Genomic DNA, 13,710 nt, shown 5'->3' with positions numbered 1-13,710 from the left:
TGAGCTTGAGAAGAATGTGTATTCTGTTACTCAAACAGAATAGAATTGAACTGTTCTATAAATGTCAATGAAACCCAGTTGATTGATGGTGCTCTTGAGTTTGACTGCGTCCTTACTTATTTTCTGCTTGCTGTGCCTGCCAGTTAATAATACAAATTCGTTGATGTCTCCAGTTACAATAGTGGGTTTAGCTATTTTTCCTTGCAATTCCATCAGTTTCTGCCTCACAGCTTTTCACACTTTGTTGTAAGGTGCACAGACATTTAGGGTTATTATGTCTTCTTAGAGAATTGTATCATTATGAAATGCTTCTCTTTGGTTCTGGTAATTTTCCTTGTTAAATTTGCTTTGAAAAAAATAGCTAGTTCTGCTTTCTTTTGATTAGTATTAGTTAGCATGGCATACCTTTCTCCAACCCTTTACCTTTAATCTGTCGGTGTCTTTATATTTCAAGTGAGCTTCTTGTAGGTGACATATACTTGGGCTTTGTTTTCTTATCCAGTCTGTCAGTTTTCTTTTAATTGGTAAATTAGACCTTTCACATTGAAAGTGACTCTTGTTGTAGTTGGGTTAATGTCAGCATTACTTGCAGTTGCTTTCTGTTCATCACATTTGTTCCTTGTTGCTTTATTATTATGAATTTAAATCTGTTTTCTTCTCTGGTTTTAATTGAACATTTTTTATGATTGTATCTTCTCTCCTGTTTTAAGATACCAATTATGCTTCTTTTTAAAATTTTATTGGAAGTTGCCCTAGAGTTTGCAGTAGACATTTTTAATGAATACAAGTCCATTTTCAAATGACACTTGATCATTTCACAGGTAGTGCAGGTGCTTTGTAACAGATTATAATTGATTCTTCCCTTCCTTCTCATGTACTGTTACTCTCATTTCACTTATCCATAAACTGCGGATACCTAATTCATTGTTATTGTTATTATTTTCAACAGTTAAGATCAGTTCAGAATAAGAAGAATGAAAGATCTTATTTTATCTTCATTTATTCCTTGTCTTTTTCATTATGTAGATCTGAGTTTCTTTTCTTTCTTTCTTTTTTTTTTTTAAAGACATTTATTTATTTGACAGAGATCACAAGTGGGCAGAGAGGCAGGCAGAGAGAGAGGGAAGAAGCAGTCTCCCTGCTGAGCAGAGAGCACGACGCAGGGCTTGATCCCATGGGATCATGACCTGAGCCGAAGGCAGAGGCTTTAACCCTCTAAGCCACCCAGGCACCCCTAGATCTGAGTTTCTTATTTATGCTTTTTCCTTCTCTCTAAAGAGCTTCCAGTATTTCTTGCAAGGCAAGTCTATTGGCAGTTCTTCAGTTTTTGTTTGCCTGATAAAGTCTTTAATTTTTGAAGGATAATTTCCCTGGTTATTGAATTCTAGATTAGTTTTTTCTTTCGACACTCAGTTCACTCCAGTGTCATCTTGTTTGCATGGTTTCTGGGAGGAAGTCTGATGTGATTCTTAATTAACCCTTTACCTTAAAGGTGAGTTCTTGTTTCATTTTGTCCTTTAGTTTATTTTAAGAATTTCTTTTTGACTTTCTGAAATTTGAATACAAGCCTAGGTGTTGATGTTATGGAATTTATCCATTTCGTGTTCTCTGACCTTTCTGAAATTTTGGTTTCACGCCTGTTGCTAATGTTGGAAAAATTTCCCAACCAGGATTACTTCAAATACCCAAGTTTCTTTTTTCTTCTTTTGGTATGCCCGTTATGTGTATGTTATACCTTTCATAGTTGTCCTGCAGTTCTTACGTGTTCTCTTCTGATTTTTTTCATTCCTGTTTTTCTCTTGGCAGTTCAGTCTGGGAGGTTTTTTATTAACATATCTTCAGGCTCACTGATTGCTTCGTGTTTAGTTTAATGATGAAATCATCAAAAGCATTTTCGTGGTAGTATTTTTAACTTCCAGCGTTAAAATTAACTGTTTTCCATAGCTTAGTATATTAATAACAGTTACCTTAAATTCTTAGTTTGATGATTCCAAAATCTCTATCTTATCTGAGTTTGTGATGCTTGCTTTGTTTCTTCAGAATGTATTTGTCTTGCTTTTTAGCATTCAATGTAATTTTTTTTTGTTGAAAATTTTATGTGCTTTATTGGGTGATAGGAACTTACATAAATAGATCTTTAGTGTGAAGAATCTGGCTAGGAGTCAAGTTGTGTTTAATGTTTGTTTGGTGTGTGTATTGTGTGATGGTGTCAGAGGCTTCATTTTTCTCAGGTTTCCTTGTTTTTGTTTCCACTATTTGGGGTTTCCCTAGAAACTCCTTTTAAATAGAGTCTGTGTCTTGCACCTCTCTAAGTTGTAATTTACTGTTTTTACACTATTATACTAGAACTTTGCTGATGTGGTGATAAAGTACCAGGGAAAGGAAGTGTTCTGTAATTTTTTAAAAAAGATTTTATTTATTTATTTGACAGACAGCAAGAGAGGGAACACAAGCAGAGGGAGTGGGTGAGGGAGAAGCAGGTTTCCCGCAGAGCAGGGAGACCCATACGGGGCTTGATCCCAGGACCCTGGGACCATCACCCGAGCCGAAGGCAGACGCTTAATGACTGAGCCACCCAGGCGCCCCGGGTTCTGTAATTATATAATTAAATTTCAGTTGTTACAGTGAATTAGAGTCCCTTCCTTTACTATGAACTTAGAAGAATTTTAATCTTCTCTCCCTCTTTAATCATGAAGGCGAAGGGGAACTGGAGTTGTCTGGATGCTCTTTTACTAATTCAAAAAAGGTTCTGATAAAAGTAGTTTCCCTTGAAGGTAGGTCTTTGTTAAGGGGGGCGCATTGTGGGTTGCCTCGGAGGCTCCATGGGTTGTCTCCGATTCTTGATTCCAGCTCAGGTGAGGAACTTAGAGTTGTGAGATTGAGCCCTGGGTCTGGCTGGGCATGTAGCTGCTTGGGATTGTCTCCCTCAGCTCCTCCCTCTCTGCTCCCATCTCTCTCTCAAAAAATAAAAATAAAAATAAATAATAAAATAAACCAAACCAATGAAAGGACACATTGCTCTGGCCATATCTCAGAATGGTTACTTTTCCTCTTCCCATGCCCCAAACTGGAAGAAATCTTTTCCTCCTGGATGATAATCTGGCGGAGCCACTGAAGGTGAAAACCCATAAATATGTGGCCGCCTTGGTTAAGACTGGGCCTTTGGGATTTTAAAGCTTCAAGCTAGATTATACTCTGTCTTCAGGAATTCATCGTTACTTTTTATAAAGTATTCGTAACACTTTCTTCAGAGGCTCCTCCTGATCATGGTAAACTCTGTAGCTTTTTTATTCGTTCAGCTTCTTTTTTCTTGTGGGGAAGACAGATTCCAAGCTCTTTATGTACTGGAGCTGAAAACAAAAGACCTCTTGTTTATGCTTTAATGACAGTTTTATCGAGACATAATTTAAAATCATAAACATTTATCCTTAAAAGCATACAATTAGGTAGTTTTTAGTATGTTCACAGACTTATGCAACCCTCACCACTGTTTAATTTTAGAATTGATATTATCACCTGAAAAAGAAATCCCATACCCATTAGCAGTCACTTCTCCCAATCCAAGACAACTACTTACCTGTTTTGTTTCTGTGGATTTGCCTACACTGGGCATTTTATGTAGGTAGAGCCTTAGGGCAGGTATCCTTTGTTTTGTTTTCAGCTTATCCCCCCTTCCCCAAAGATCTGGCCATTTATTTTAGAAAGAGAGAGGGAGGAGGTAGGGAAGACTATAGACAGGGAGAGGGAGAGAAGCAAACTCTTCTGAGAACAACTCCAGGACCCTGAGATCAGAGATTAGGACAGGACTGGAGCCAAAACCAAGAGCCAGACGCTCAACTGACTGAGCCACCCAGGCACTCTGTGGCTTATTTATTGTAACAGTGTTTTCAGAGTTCATTCCTGCTGTAGCATATATCAGTATTCCATTCCTTTTTGTTCCCAAATAATACTCCCTTGTAAGGATATACCACATTTCGTTTATCCACTCGTCAGTAGGTAGAAATATATTTTTAGCTATTATGAATGATGTTGTAACGAACATTTGTGTAACTTTCTTCCTGTGGATATGTTTTCGTTTCTCCTGGATAGATGGCAGGTGTTGAATTGGTAGGTCATAGAGAAACTGTGATTACCATTTCAAGGAACTGCCAGACAGTTTTCCAAAGTGACTGCACTGTTTTTTATTGTCACCAACTGTGAAAATTCTAAATGCTCATTCTTGCCAACACATGTATTCTTGATTCTAGGCATCTAAGGGTGTGTGAAGTGAGTCTCTTAGTGGTTTTGATTTGCATTTCCCTAATGACTAATTTCATGTACTTATTGGCTATTTGTATATTTTCTTTGGAGAAATGTCTATTCAGGTCCTTTGCCCGTGTTTTGGTTGGATTTTCTTTAATTGCAGAAGTTCTAAGAGTTGTTTATGTATTCTGATAGAAATCCCTAACAGCTATATGATTTGCATGTATTTTCTCCTGTTTCACATTCTTCGACCATATTCTTCAACACACAAAAGTGCTATAATTTTATGAAGTTTGGTTTATCTTGTTGTTGTTACTTATGTTTTTGGTGTAATATCTAGGAAACTATTGCCTAATCCGAGGTTATGAAGATTTGCTCTGGTGTTTCTAAGAGTTTATACTTTTAGCTCTTCACCTTAGTTTTCTAAACCATTTTGAGTTAATTTTTATATATGGTGTTGAGGCATTGTTTTGCTTTCATTTTTTTGCATAGATATATCTGGTCCCAGCGTCAGTTGAAGAGACTTTTCTTCCATTAAATTGTCTTGTTTCTCTTGTCCAAATCAATTGACCATAAACCTTAGGGTTAATTTCTAAACTCTTAATTCTGTTGCATTAATATATATGTTTGTTCTAAAGCCAGTAATAATATACTCTCTTAATTATTTTCATTTTAGTGAGTTTTTACATTGTGAAGTGTGAGCCCACCAAGTTTTTTCTTTTTCCTGGGCCCCCTGCTTTTCCATATGAATTTCCAAATCAGTTTGTTAATTTCTGCAAGAAAGCAAGTAAGAATTTTGGTAGGAATTGCCTTGTATCTCTAGAGTAATAAAGGTAGCATTACCATTTTAACCACATTAACAGTATTCTTCCCGTCCATGAACATGGTTATCTTTCCATTTATTTAGGTGTTCTTTAATTTCTTTCAACAGTGTTTTGTAGGTTTTAGTGTTCAAGTCTTGCACTTTTTTGTTGTTTATTTCTAGATATTTTATTCTTCTTAATTCTGTTGTAAATGGAATTGTTTTCTTAAATTCATTTTCCAGTTGTTGCTAAAGAGTAGAAATAAAACTGATTTTTAAAAGATTTTAAAAATTTATTTAGACTGCATACATGAGCATGGGGGAGAGGGAAAGGGAGAAGCCCACGCGGAGTCCTTGCTGAGAGCGGAGGCCAAGTAGGGCTTGATCACACTGTCATGAGGCCATGACCTGAGCTGAAATCAAGAGTCAGACACCCAACCAAGCCACCAGGTGCCCCAAAACTGATTTTTGCATATTGAACTTGGTATCCTGCAATCTTGCTGAACTTGTATATTAGTTTTTTGGTAGGGCTTCTTTAGGATTTTTTATATACAAAGTTGTGTCATATGGTCATATGTGAATAGAGGATGTTTACTCTTATCTTTACAATATGGATGCGTTTGCTTTTTCTTGCCTTATTGCCCAAGCTAGAACCTCCAGTCCTCTTTTGAATAGAAATAGTAGAAGTCCTCTTTTCTTGTTTAAGGGGGAAGTATTTAATCTTTTACCATTAAGTATGATGATGTTAGCTATGGGTTTTTTTTAAATAGATGTATTTTACCAGCTTTGGAGGTTCCCTTTTATTCCTAATTTGTTGAGTGTTTTTATAAAGAAGAGATGATGGATTTTGTCTTGATTCTCTTTCTTTGTCAATGATCATGTTGCTTTTATTTTTCATTCTCAGTGTGGTGGTTTACATTGAGTATGTTTCTAAGTCAACTGTATTTCTAGGATAAATTTCCCCTTGGTCATGATGTGTAATCCTTTTTGTGTGTTGCCAGATTTGGTTTGCTAGTTGAAGATTTGAGCACATATATTCATAAAGGATCGTTTCTATTTTCTTGTGGTGTGTTTGTCTGATTTTGACAGCAGGGTAACACTGGCTGTGTGTAGAATTAGTTAGAAAGTGTTCCTAATTTGTGGGAAAGAGTCTAAAGATTGGTGATAATTTCTCTTTGTGTTTGGTAGAATTCAAGAATGAAGCCATCTGATTTTTGCATATATTGAACTTGGTATCCTGCAGTCTTGCTGAACTTGTATATTAGTTTTTTAGTAGGGCTTCCTTAGGATTTTTTATATACAAAATTGTGTTGTATGTGAATAGAGGATATTTTCTCCTATCTTTACAATGTGGATGCATTTGCTTTTTATATAATATAAAAATATTTTATATTTTTATTCTTTTTATGAGTATAGCTTTTCTTCATGGGAAGTTTTAAGATTGCTATTCATTTTTGGTAGTTTATGACTTAAGAATTTGTCTATTTTAAGTAGGTTATATAATATGTTGCTATATAGTTCATGGGATTTTCTTACAATTCTTTTTATTCCCTTAAAATCTTTTTTTTTTTTTTTTTTTTTTACTTTGGTAGTAATTACCATTTTTTTGTTTTTTATTCGATTAATTTGAATCTTTTTTTCCTCTTAGTAGAACCGAGTTTTGGATTCATTGATTCTTTTGCTTTTCTGGTCTCTATTTCATTGATTTCTGCTCTGATCTTTATTATTTCCTTCCTATTGCTGCTCTGGATTTATTAGAATTTTGTGGTTTAAAAAAAAAAAAGTTCAGGGGCGCCTGGGTGGCTCAGTGGGTTGAGCTGCTGCCTTCGGCTCAGGTCGTGGTCTCAGGGTCCTGGGATCGAGTCCCACATCGGGCTCTCTGTTCGGCAGGGAGCCTGCTTCCCTCTCTCTCTCTCTCTGCCTGCCTCTCCATCTACTTCTGATCTCTCTCTATCAAATAAATAAATAAAATCTTTAAAAAAAAAAAAGTTCATTGTCTAGTTTCTCAAAGTAGAAAGTTGGATTATTAGAGATACCTCTGCTTCTTTTTTTTTTTTTTTCTAAGTTGTATTTTTAAGTAATCTCTATACTCCGTATGGGGCTTGAACTCAACAACCCCAAGATCAAGAATCACATACTTTACTGACTGAGCCAGCCGGGTGCCCTGAGATACTTCTTTTTTAAATATAGGCAATTGCAGCTATAAATTTCCTTCTAAATGCTACTTTAAACTCATCCCATAAGTTTTGATGTGTTATGTTTTCATTCTCATTCATTTCTAAGTATTTTCTAATTTCCCTTGTGATTTCTTTGTATTTGTTTTCTAGGAGAGTGTTGTTTAGCTTCCACATATTTGTACATTGAAATTTTTCTTGTTTGTAGTTTCTGATTTAATTCCCTTGTGGTTGGAGAATATACTGTGTATAATTTCAATTATTTTAAATTTATTGAGGCTGTTTTATGGCCTAATAGATCTTGGAGATTGTTTTGTGTGCTCTTGAGAAGCGTGTCTCCACAGTGGTTGGCAGAGAGTTCTACAGATGTCTGTTAGTTCTGGTTGGTTTACAGTTGTGTTCAGTTTTGTGTTTCTTTGTTGATCTTTTTGGTTGTTCCATCCATCATTCAAAGTGAGTTATTGAAGTTGTCAGCTATTGTGAATTTTGTATTTTAATTCTTTGAGTTTTTGCTTTAAATAGGACTCTGTTGTTAGATTTGTATTTGTGTGTAATTTTTACTCTGTCTTGGTGTATTGACCCTTTTCTCATGATAATATATATTCTTTTGTTTTTAGTAACAACTTTTGTCTTAATGTTTGTTTGGTATTAGTATAGTTACCTAGTCTCTCATTTGATTACTATTTTAGTTTCTTTTTTACTTTCTTCCGCTTGTTTGTCAGACCTAAAGTGTTCCCTGTAGAGTACATATCTCTGGATCTTTTTTCAGGAAGGAAAGGACTCTTCAGTGGATCTCTGCCTTTGGATTGGATAATTTTATCCATTTGCATTTATTATCATTACTGATAACATAGGACTTGAGTCTGCCATTTTGGTATTTATTATTACATGTGTTATATCTTATTGTTTCTCTGCTCTTGTTCCTGTCTTTTGTGTGAATTAGGTGTTTTCTAGTGTACCTTTTAGTTTCACTGTAGTTTCTTCTCTATAGTTCTTGAGTTCTCGCTCTCTTTTTTAAATAAAGATTTATTTATTTATTTAAGAGAGAGTGAGCTAACAGGGAGAGGGGCAGAGGAAGAGAAAATATCCTGAGCAGACTCCCTGCTGAGTGTAGAGCCCAATGCAGGGCTCCATCCCAATACCCTGAGATCAGGACCTTGAGCCACAACCAAGAGTCAGATACTTAACTGATGGAGCCACCCAGGTGCCCCTTGAATTATTTTCTTAGTGGTTGCTCTGGAGGATTACTCATAGTATCTTAATAGGAAAATATAATTTGGATTGATACAAACTTAATTCCAATAGTATGTTAATTTTTTTAAAAAGATTTTATTTATTTATTTAAGAGACAGAGATCACAAGTAGGCAGAGAGGCAGGCAGAGAGAGAGAGGAAGGGAAGCAGGCTCCCTGCTGAGCGGAGGTCCTGTTGCGGGGCTCGATCCCAGGACCCTGAGACCATGACCTGAGCCGAAGGTAGAGGCTTAACCCACTGAGCCACCCAGGCACTCCTAGTATGTTAAATTTTGCAATATAGTGTATCTGTTTTCTGCTTTCTTCTTTTTGCTATTATTGTCATGAAATTATATATGTATACAATTTTTAAAAAAACTTTGTTTTTTTTTTTCTACTTTGTTTTTTAGATAGAATTTTTTAGATAGAATTAGAAACAAGTCATTTATATTCTTTTATGTTTATCTATGTGAGTTATCTCTCTTGATGTTCTTGGTTTGTGTGGATTTGATTTACTACCTAGTTTCCGTTCTTTTCCACTTTATTATTTCTTAATATGCCGGTTTGTTAGAAACTTTTTTAGTTGGGAACATATTAGCTTCTCCATTTTTGAAGTATAAATTTGTTCCATATAGAATTCTTGCTTTACAGGCTTTTCTTTCAGTGTCACAGTATGTCATCCCACTGCCCGCTGGCTTCCATGGTTTCTGATGAGAAGTCTATTTATTATGTATCTAACTGAGTAAAATAGCGTTAACTATATAAAGTGATAATGGTGACATTCCTCTGGAGTGCACAACATGTAAAGAAATAAAACGTGAGATGTCTGCGTGGCTCAGTCTAAGCTTAAGTGTCTGCCTTCAGCTCGGGTCGTGGTCCCAGGGTCCTGGGATTGAGTTCTGCGTTGGGCTCCTTGCTCAGCAGTGAGTCTGATTTTCCCTCTGCAAGCAGATCCTCCTCCTTGTGTTCTTTCTCTGACAAATAAATCTTAAGAAATAAAACATGACAACAGTAGCAAAATGTGGGAAGAGGTAAACAGGCTTTAAAAAGCTTTGTGTTACATTGTCATCATGTGATAAATATACTAATTCAACCAAAGATATGTCAGAGGTGTACTTTTTAACACTTACATGGTGTTCATTAATACAGTACCAAAATGTATAGCAAAATGTTAATAAGGATTAAATGTAGAAAAATACAAAGAAGATAGGAAAGGATGAATGGAGAGAACAGATGGGAAACTAACAAGCTCTAGTGGATTTAAACCTGTGTATAGTAGGAGTTAAACTAGTCTTCTTAGTCTCTTTTATTTGATATTTGGTACAACCATAATTTTAAAAATGGTAGTAAATGTAAAATTTGAAAATATCTGTATTGATATATTGATCTGAAAATTTTTTATGTCTGTTTCCTTTGCTAAACACAGAGTACCACAGTAATACATTTTTTGTTCATGCGCTTTAAAGTCTTGCCACTCCCTCACTGCTGTTGAATTTGAGCTTGTTTTTAATATGTCCTGCAACACCTCAGACATGTACCAACTATGCTGGTTCACTGCGTGTCCTGAGCCACACCCGTCCACATCTGCTGGGACAGATTTACGCGTCGAGTAACTTTCCTTCCACCACTTCACAATAACCCACAAGCTACAGTGCTGTGTCACCTACTTCCCCAAGTAAACTTCAGATCTTTTTCAGTGTAAAGTGCCATATTTACTGTGGTGTTTATGTATCTTAAACAATTTAGTGTGTGTAAAATAGTTTTTTATTGAATTGGGGGTTTTTAAAGTTGGGTTCTTCCCTTTTTTTAAATGTGTTACTGATGGAGTTTAGGAATGCTGTGCTTGTAACCCCATTTTTTTCTGATAAGCCCTGTGGTTTTTACTGCATGATTTCGTATAGTGTAGTCATTTTAAGGACCTTAAATGTGATAATAAAGCATGAGTTCCCCTTCCCCCAGCTTTGGTTTAATAGAGATTTCATTTTCACTGTCTTCTGGGCTTTCTATATTCTTATGAGAAATGCACAAGTGTTCAGCTCAGTGTTCCTATGACAGTAAAATGTCTTTTTTTTCTGGCTGCTTTCAGTGTTCTTTTGTTTTGTTTTATTATTTTTTTAAAGTTTTCAGCAGTTTGGCTGTGATTTGTGCCTAAGTGTGCTTTTCTTGGTATTGAATGTGTGAGGTTTGCATGCTTCTTAAATTTAGAGATCTTTTTCTTTTCCGAAATCTGGAAAATTGTTCTCTGAATTTTTGACCCACTCTCTTTTTCTCCTTGTGGGATTGTGGTTACATGTTTGATAGACCCTTTTTTTTTTTTTAAGATTTTATTTATTTATTTGACAGAGATCACAAGTAGGCAGAAGAGAGAGGAGGAAGCAGGCTCCCTGCTGAGCAGAGAGCCCAATGCGGGGCTCGATCCCAGGACTCCAGGATCATGACCTGAGCCGAAGGCAGAGGCTTTAACCCACTGAGCCACCCAGGCGCCCCTTGATAGACCTTTTGATGCTGCCTCAGCCGGCTCTCTTTTTTAGCCTTATTATTTTTTCTCTCTGTTCTTCAAAATCTGCTCTGATTTCATTATTACTTACTCATTCTGCCATTTCCAGTGTGCCATTAAGTACATAAGTAAATGCTTATTTCAGATATTTTTCAGCTCTAGAATTTTGTTTTTTTTTTTAATTCTTTTTCTTTGTTGAAATTTCATTCAGTCCAAGCACATTTCTCTTTACGTCCTTGAGCATTGTAACAACAGCTGCTTCAAAATTCTTTATATTTTAATTTCAAACACTTCATCATCTCAGAGGCATTCTCTTTTGTTTCTGTTCTCTTGAATGGGGGTGATATTTTCCTGTGTCTTTTTATGTAAAGTACCATTAATTGTATTCTAGCATATTATATATGGGTTACCGATTTTAAAAGCAATAGTATTTTTAGAGAATTTGGCTCTTTTTAAGTATGTATTTCATGCTTTATGTGCTGATTATTGTTTCTTTGACCCATGTATTTCTTCTCATTTTTTTCACTTATCTTTCTACTAAAGCATATCCCCAAATAGTTCTTTTGTGAGGTTCTGCGGAAAGTAAGCCGTTAGCTTTTTAGTGTCTTAAAATACCTTATTTTGCCCTCATTTTCAGTGATACTTTATCTGAGCATTCAGTTCTAAGCTGGCAGTTCTTTATCCTTAGTGCTTTTGTGCCATTGTTTATTGTCATAAATGGTCCTTTTTTGGGGGAGATAATTTGCCTTTTCTCTTCGTAAGCCTTTAGGATTATGTGTTATCGATATTCTACAGTGTGCCCACGTGAGAGTTTATCTTCTAAGATTTTAGTAGTTTCTGTGGTTTTTTATGTATATAATCATGGCAACTAAAAATAAAGATGATTTTATATCTTTTAATATTAATACTGGTTATTTGTTTTCATTATATTATTACATTATCAGAAACCTTCAAAATACTATTTAACAGTTGTAGTAGACAATTCCATGTCCTGATTTTAATGGAGGCTTCAGTGTTTACTGTTGAATACTTGCTGTATTAGATTTGGTAAAAGTGTGTCGTATTTTAGTTTGCTTTTATTTTGGTTGAGTTTTTGTTAAAAATGGTAGCTGAAGGGCGCCTGGGTGGCTCAGTCTGTTTAGCGGCTGCCTTCAGTTCAGGTCATGATCCTGGAGTTCCAGGCTCTACGCCCATGTCAAGGTCCTTGCTCGGGGGGAGTCTGCTTCTCCCTCTCCCTCTGCTCTTCTATCCCTGCTTCTCCCCCTGCTCATGCTCACGCTCTGTGTGTGTCTCAAATAAGTAAAATCTTTAAAAAAAAAAATAAATAACGGTAGCAAAATTTATCAAGTGCCATTTTAAGTCTTGATGCAATCATAGTTAGCCTTTTCACAAACTGGATTCACCTTATTTTATTTAGTCGGTGGCTTTTCTTTTTCTTTTTGCATCAGTACTTACAAGTGTATTGTTTTATACTCTTCCCACTTTTCAGCTATCTTTATCAGGTTTTATTTATATTTTATAAGCTTCTAAAATGAATCACATAGTTCAATAACTTTTCCTTTTATATTTCTTTTTTTGGAGATAATTTTGTTCTTTTAGTTTGATAAATTAAAAACAAAGAATCTTATCTTTAATTTGATTTTGTCATTTTGCCAAATTCTAAGAAAACCGGTACGTGGATACTATACAGTACAAACTTTTTTTTTTCTTTTCTAAAGATTTTATTTATTTATTTGACAGACAGAGATCACAAGTAGGCAGAGAAGCAGGCAGAGGAGGAGGAAGCAGGGTCCCCGCTGAGCAGAGAGCCCAACGTGGGACTTGATCCCAGAACCCAGGGATCATGACCTGAGCTGAAGGCAGAGGCTTTAACCCACTGAGCCACCCAGGCGCCCCTACATTACATACTTTTAAATGTAATTTTATTAAATATCTCACAGGTTTTTTTATGTGAATTTGACATTTTTTACAAATATGTATCCGTGTCCCTTTTTTTGTGGTCTTGATTATTACTGTGTCTTTTTGGAAATATAATAGTTTCCTAAATATTGTTTCTTTTTTCTTCCACAAGTCCCTCTACGCTTTTTATTAGAAATTTTAATCCTGAATACTTAAGTGTGGATACGTTGAAAGGCTTTTATAGTTGTTAGTAGAGTATATAATTATTACTAGTACTTTGGGTGTATTTAAGAATGAGTATTATAGGAATTTACTGTGAATCTGAGTTTTATTGTTGCTTAATATTGCCTTTTTTGCTGTTTAAGGAATTGTAAATTTTTTTGTAGCTGCCCTTTGAGTTTCAACTTGGGTTGGGTTGGGTTCTGATATGTTTCAGAGTATTTGGTAATTTTTACATATATGGTTATAATAACCTGCTTTTGTTCCTCTCTCTGCCCCCCCTCCTTTCTTTTTTTTAACAGTTACATGGGAATTGGTCTTTCTGCTCAAGGTGTGAACATGAATAGACTACCAGGTACTTGTAATTGAATTATGATACTGTCTTATGGCTATATCTTTCTGTCTAAATATTTGAAGTAATAATTGAAATAGTTAAGTACATTGATTTTCTGTGTTTTTAATCTCCTCTATGTTATGAGTTTGAAGGGGAAGTCAGGTGGTATTTAAAAATTTAAATTTTATGCTATTTAGCAAAACTTGTATCTATCATGCATTTTTTTGTTTTATGTTTTTGCTTGTTTTGGTATTTTAACTTCTATTACATAGTCATATCAATGACTTTAAATATTTTAATGTGATTAATTCT

General features: G+C 35.3%; 1 protein-coding gene across 2 annotated transcripts in view; it reads left to right on the top strand.

The window, feature by feature from the left end:
- RANBP9 (RAN binding protein 9) overlaps positions 1-13,710 on the top strand; it is an 87,980-nt gene that overhangs the window by 35,965 nt on the left and 38,305 nt on the right. For both annotated transcript variants that reach the window (XM_082730195.1, XM_082730194.1), the window contains exon 3: positions 13,367-13,419. In XM_082730195.1, the coding sequence (XP_082586321.1) occupies positions 13,367-13,419 (53 nt within the window). The remainder of the gene's footprint in view (positions 1-13,366; positions 13,420-13,710) is intronic.

The sequence above is a fragment of the Mustela nivalis genome (assembly GCF_964662115.1).
Source record: "Mustela nivalis genome assembly, chromosome: 5".
In the NCBI taxonomy this organism is placed as follows: domain Eukaryota; kingdom Metazoa; phylum Chordata; class Mammalia; order Carnivora; family Mustelidae; genus Mustela; species Mustela nivalis.
Note: the sequence above shows the minus strand (reverse complement) of the source record. Positions and strands in the feature narration are given on the sequence as shown.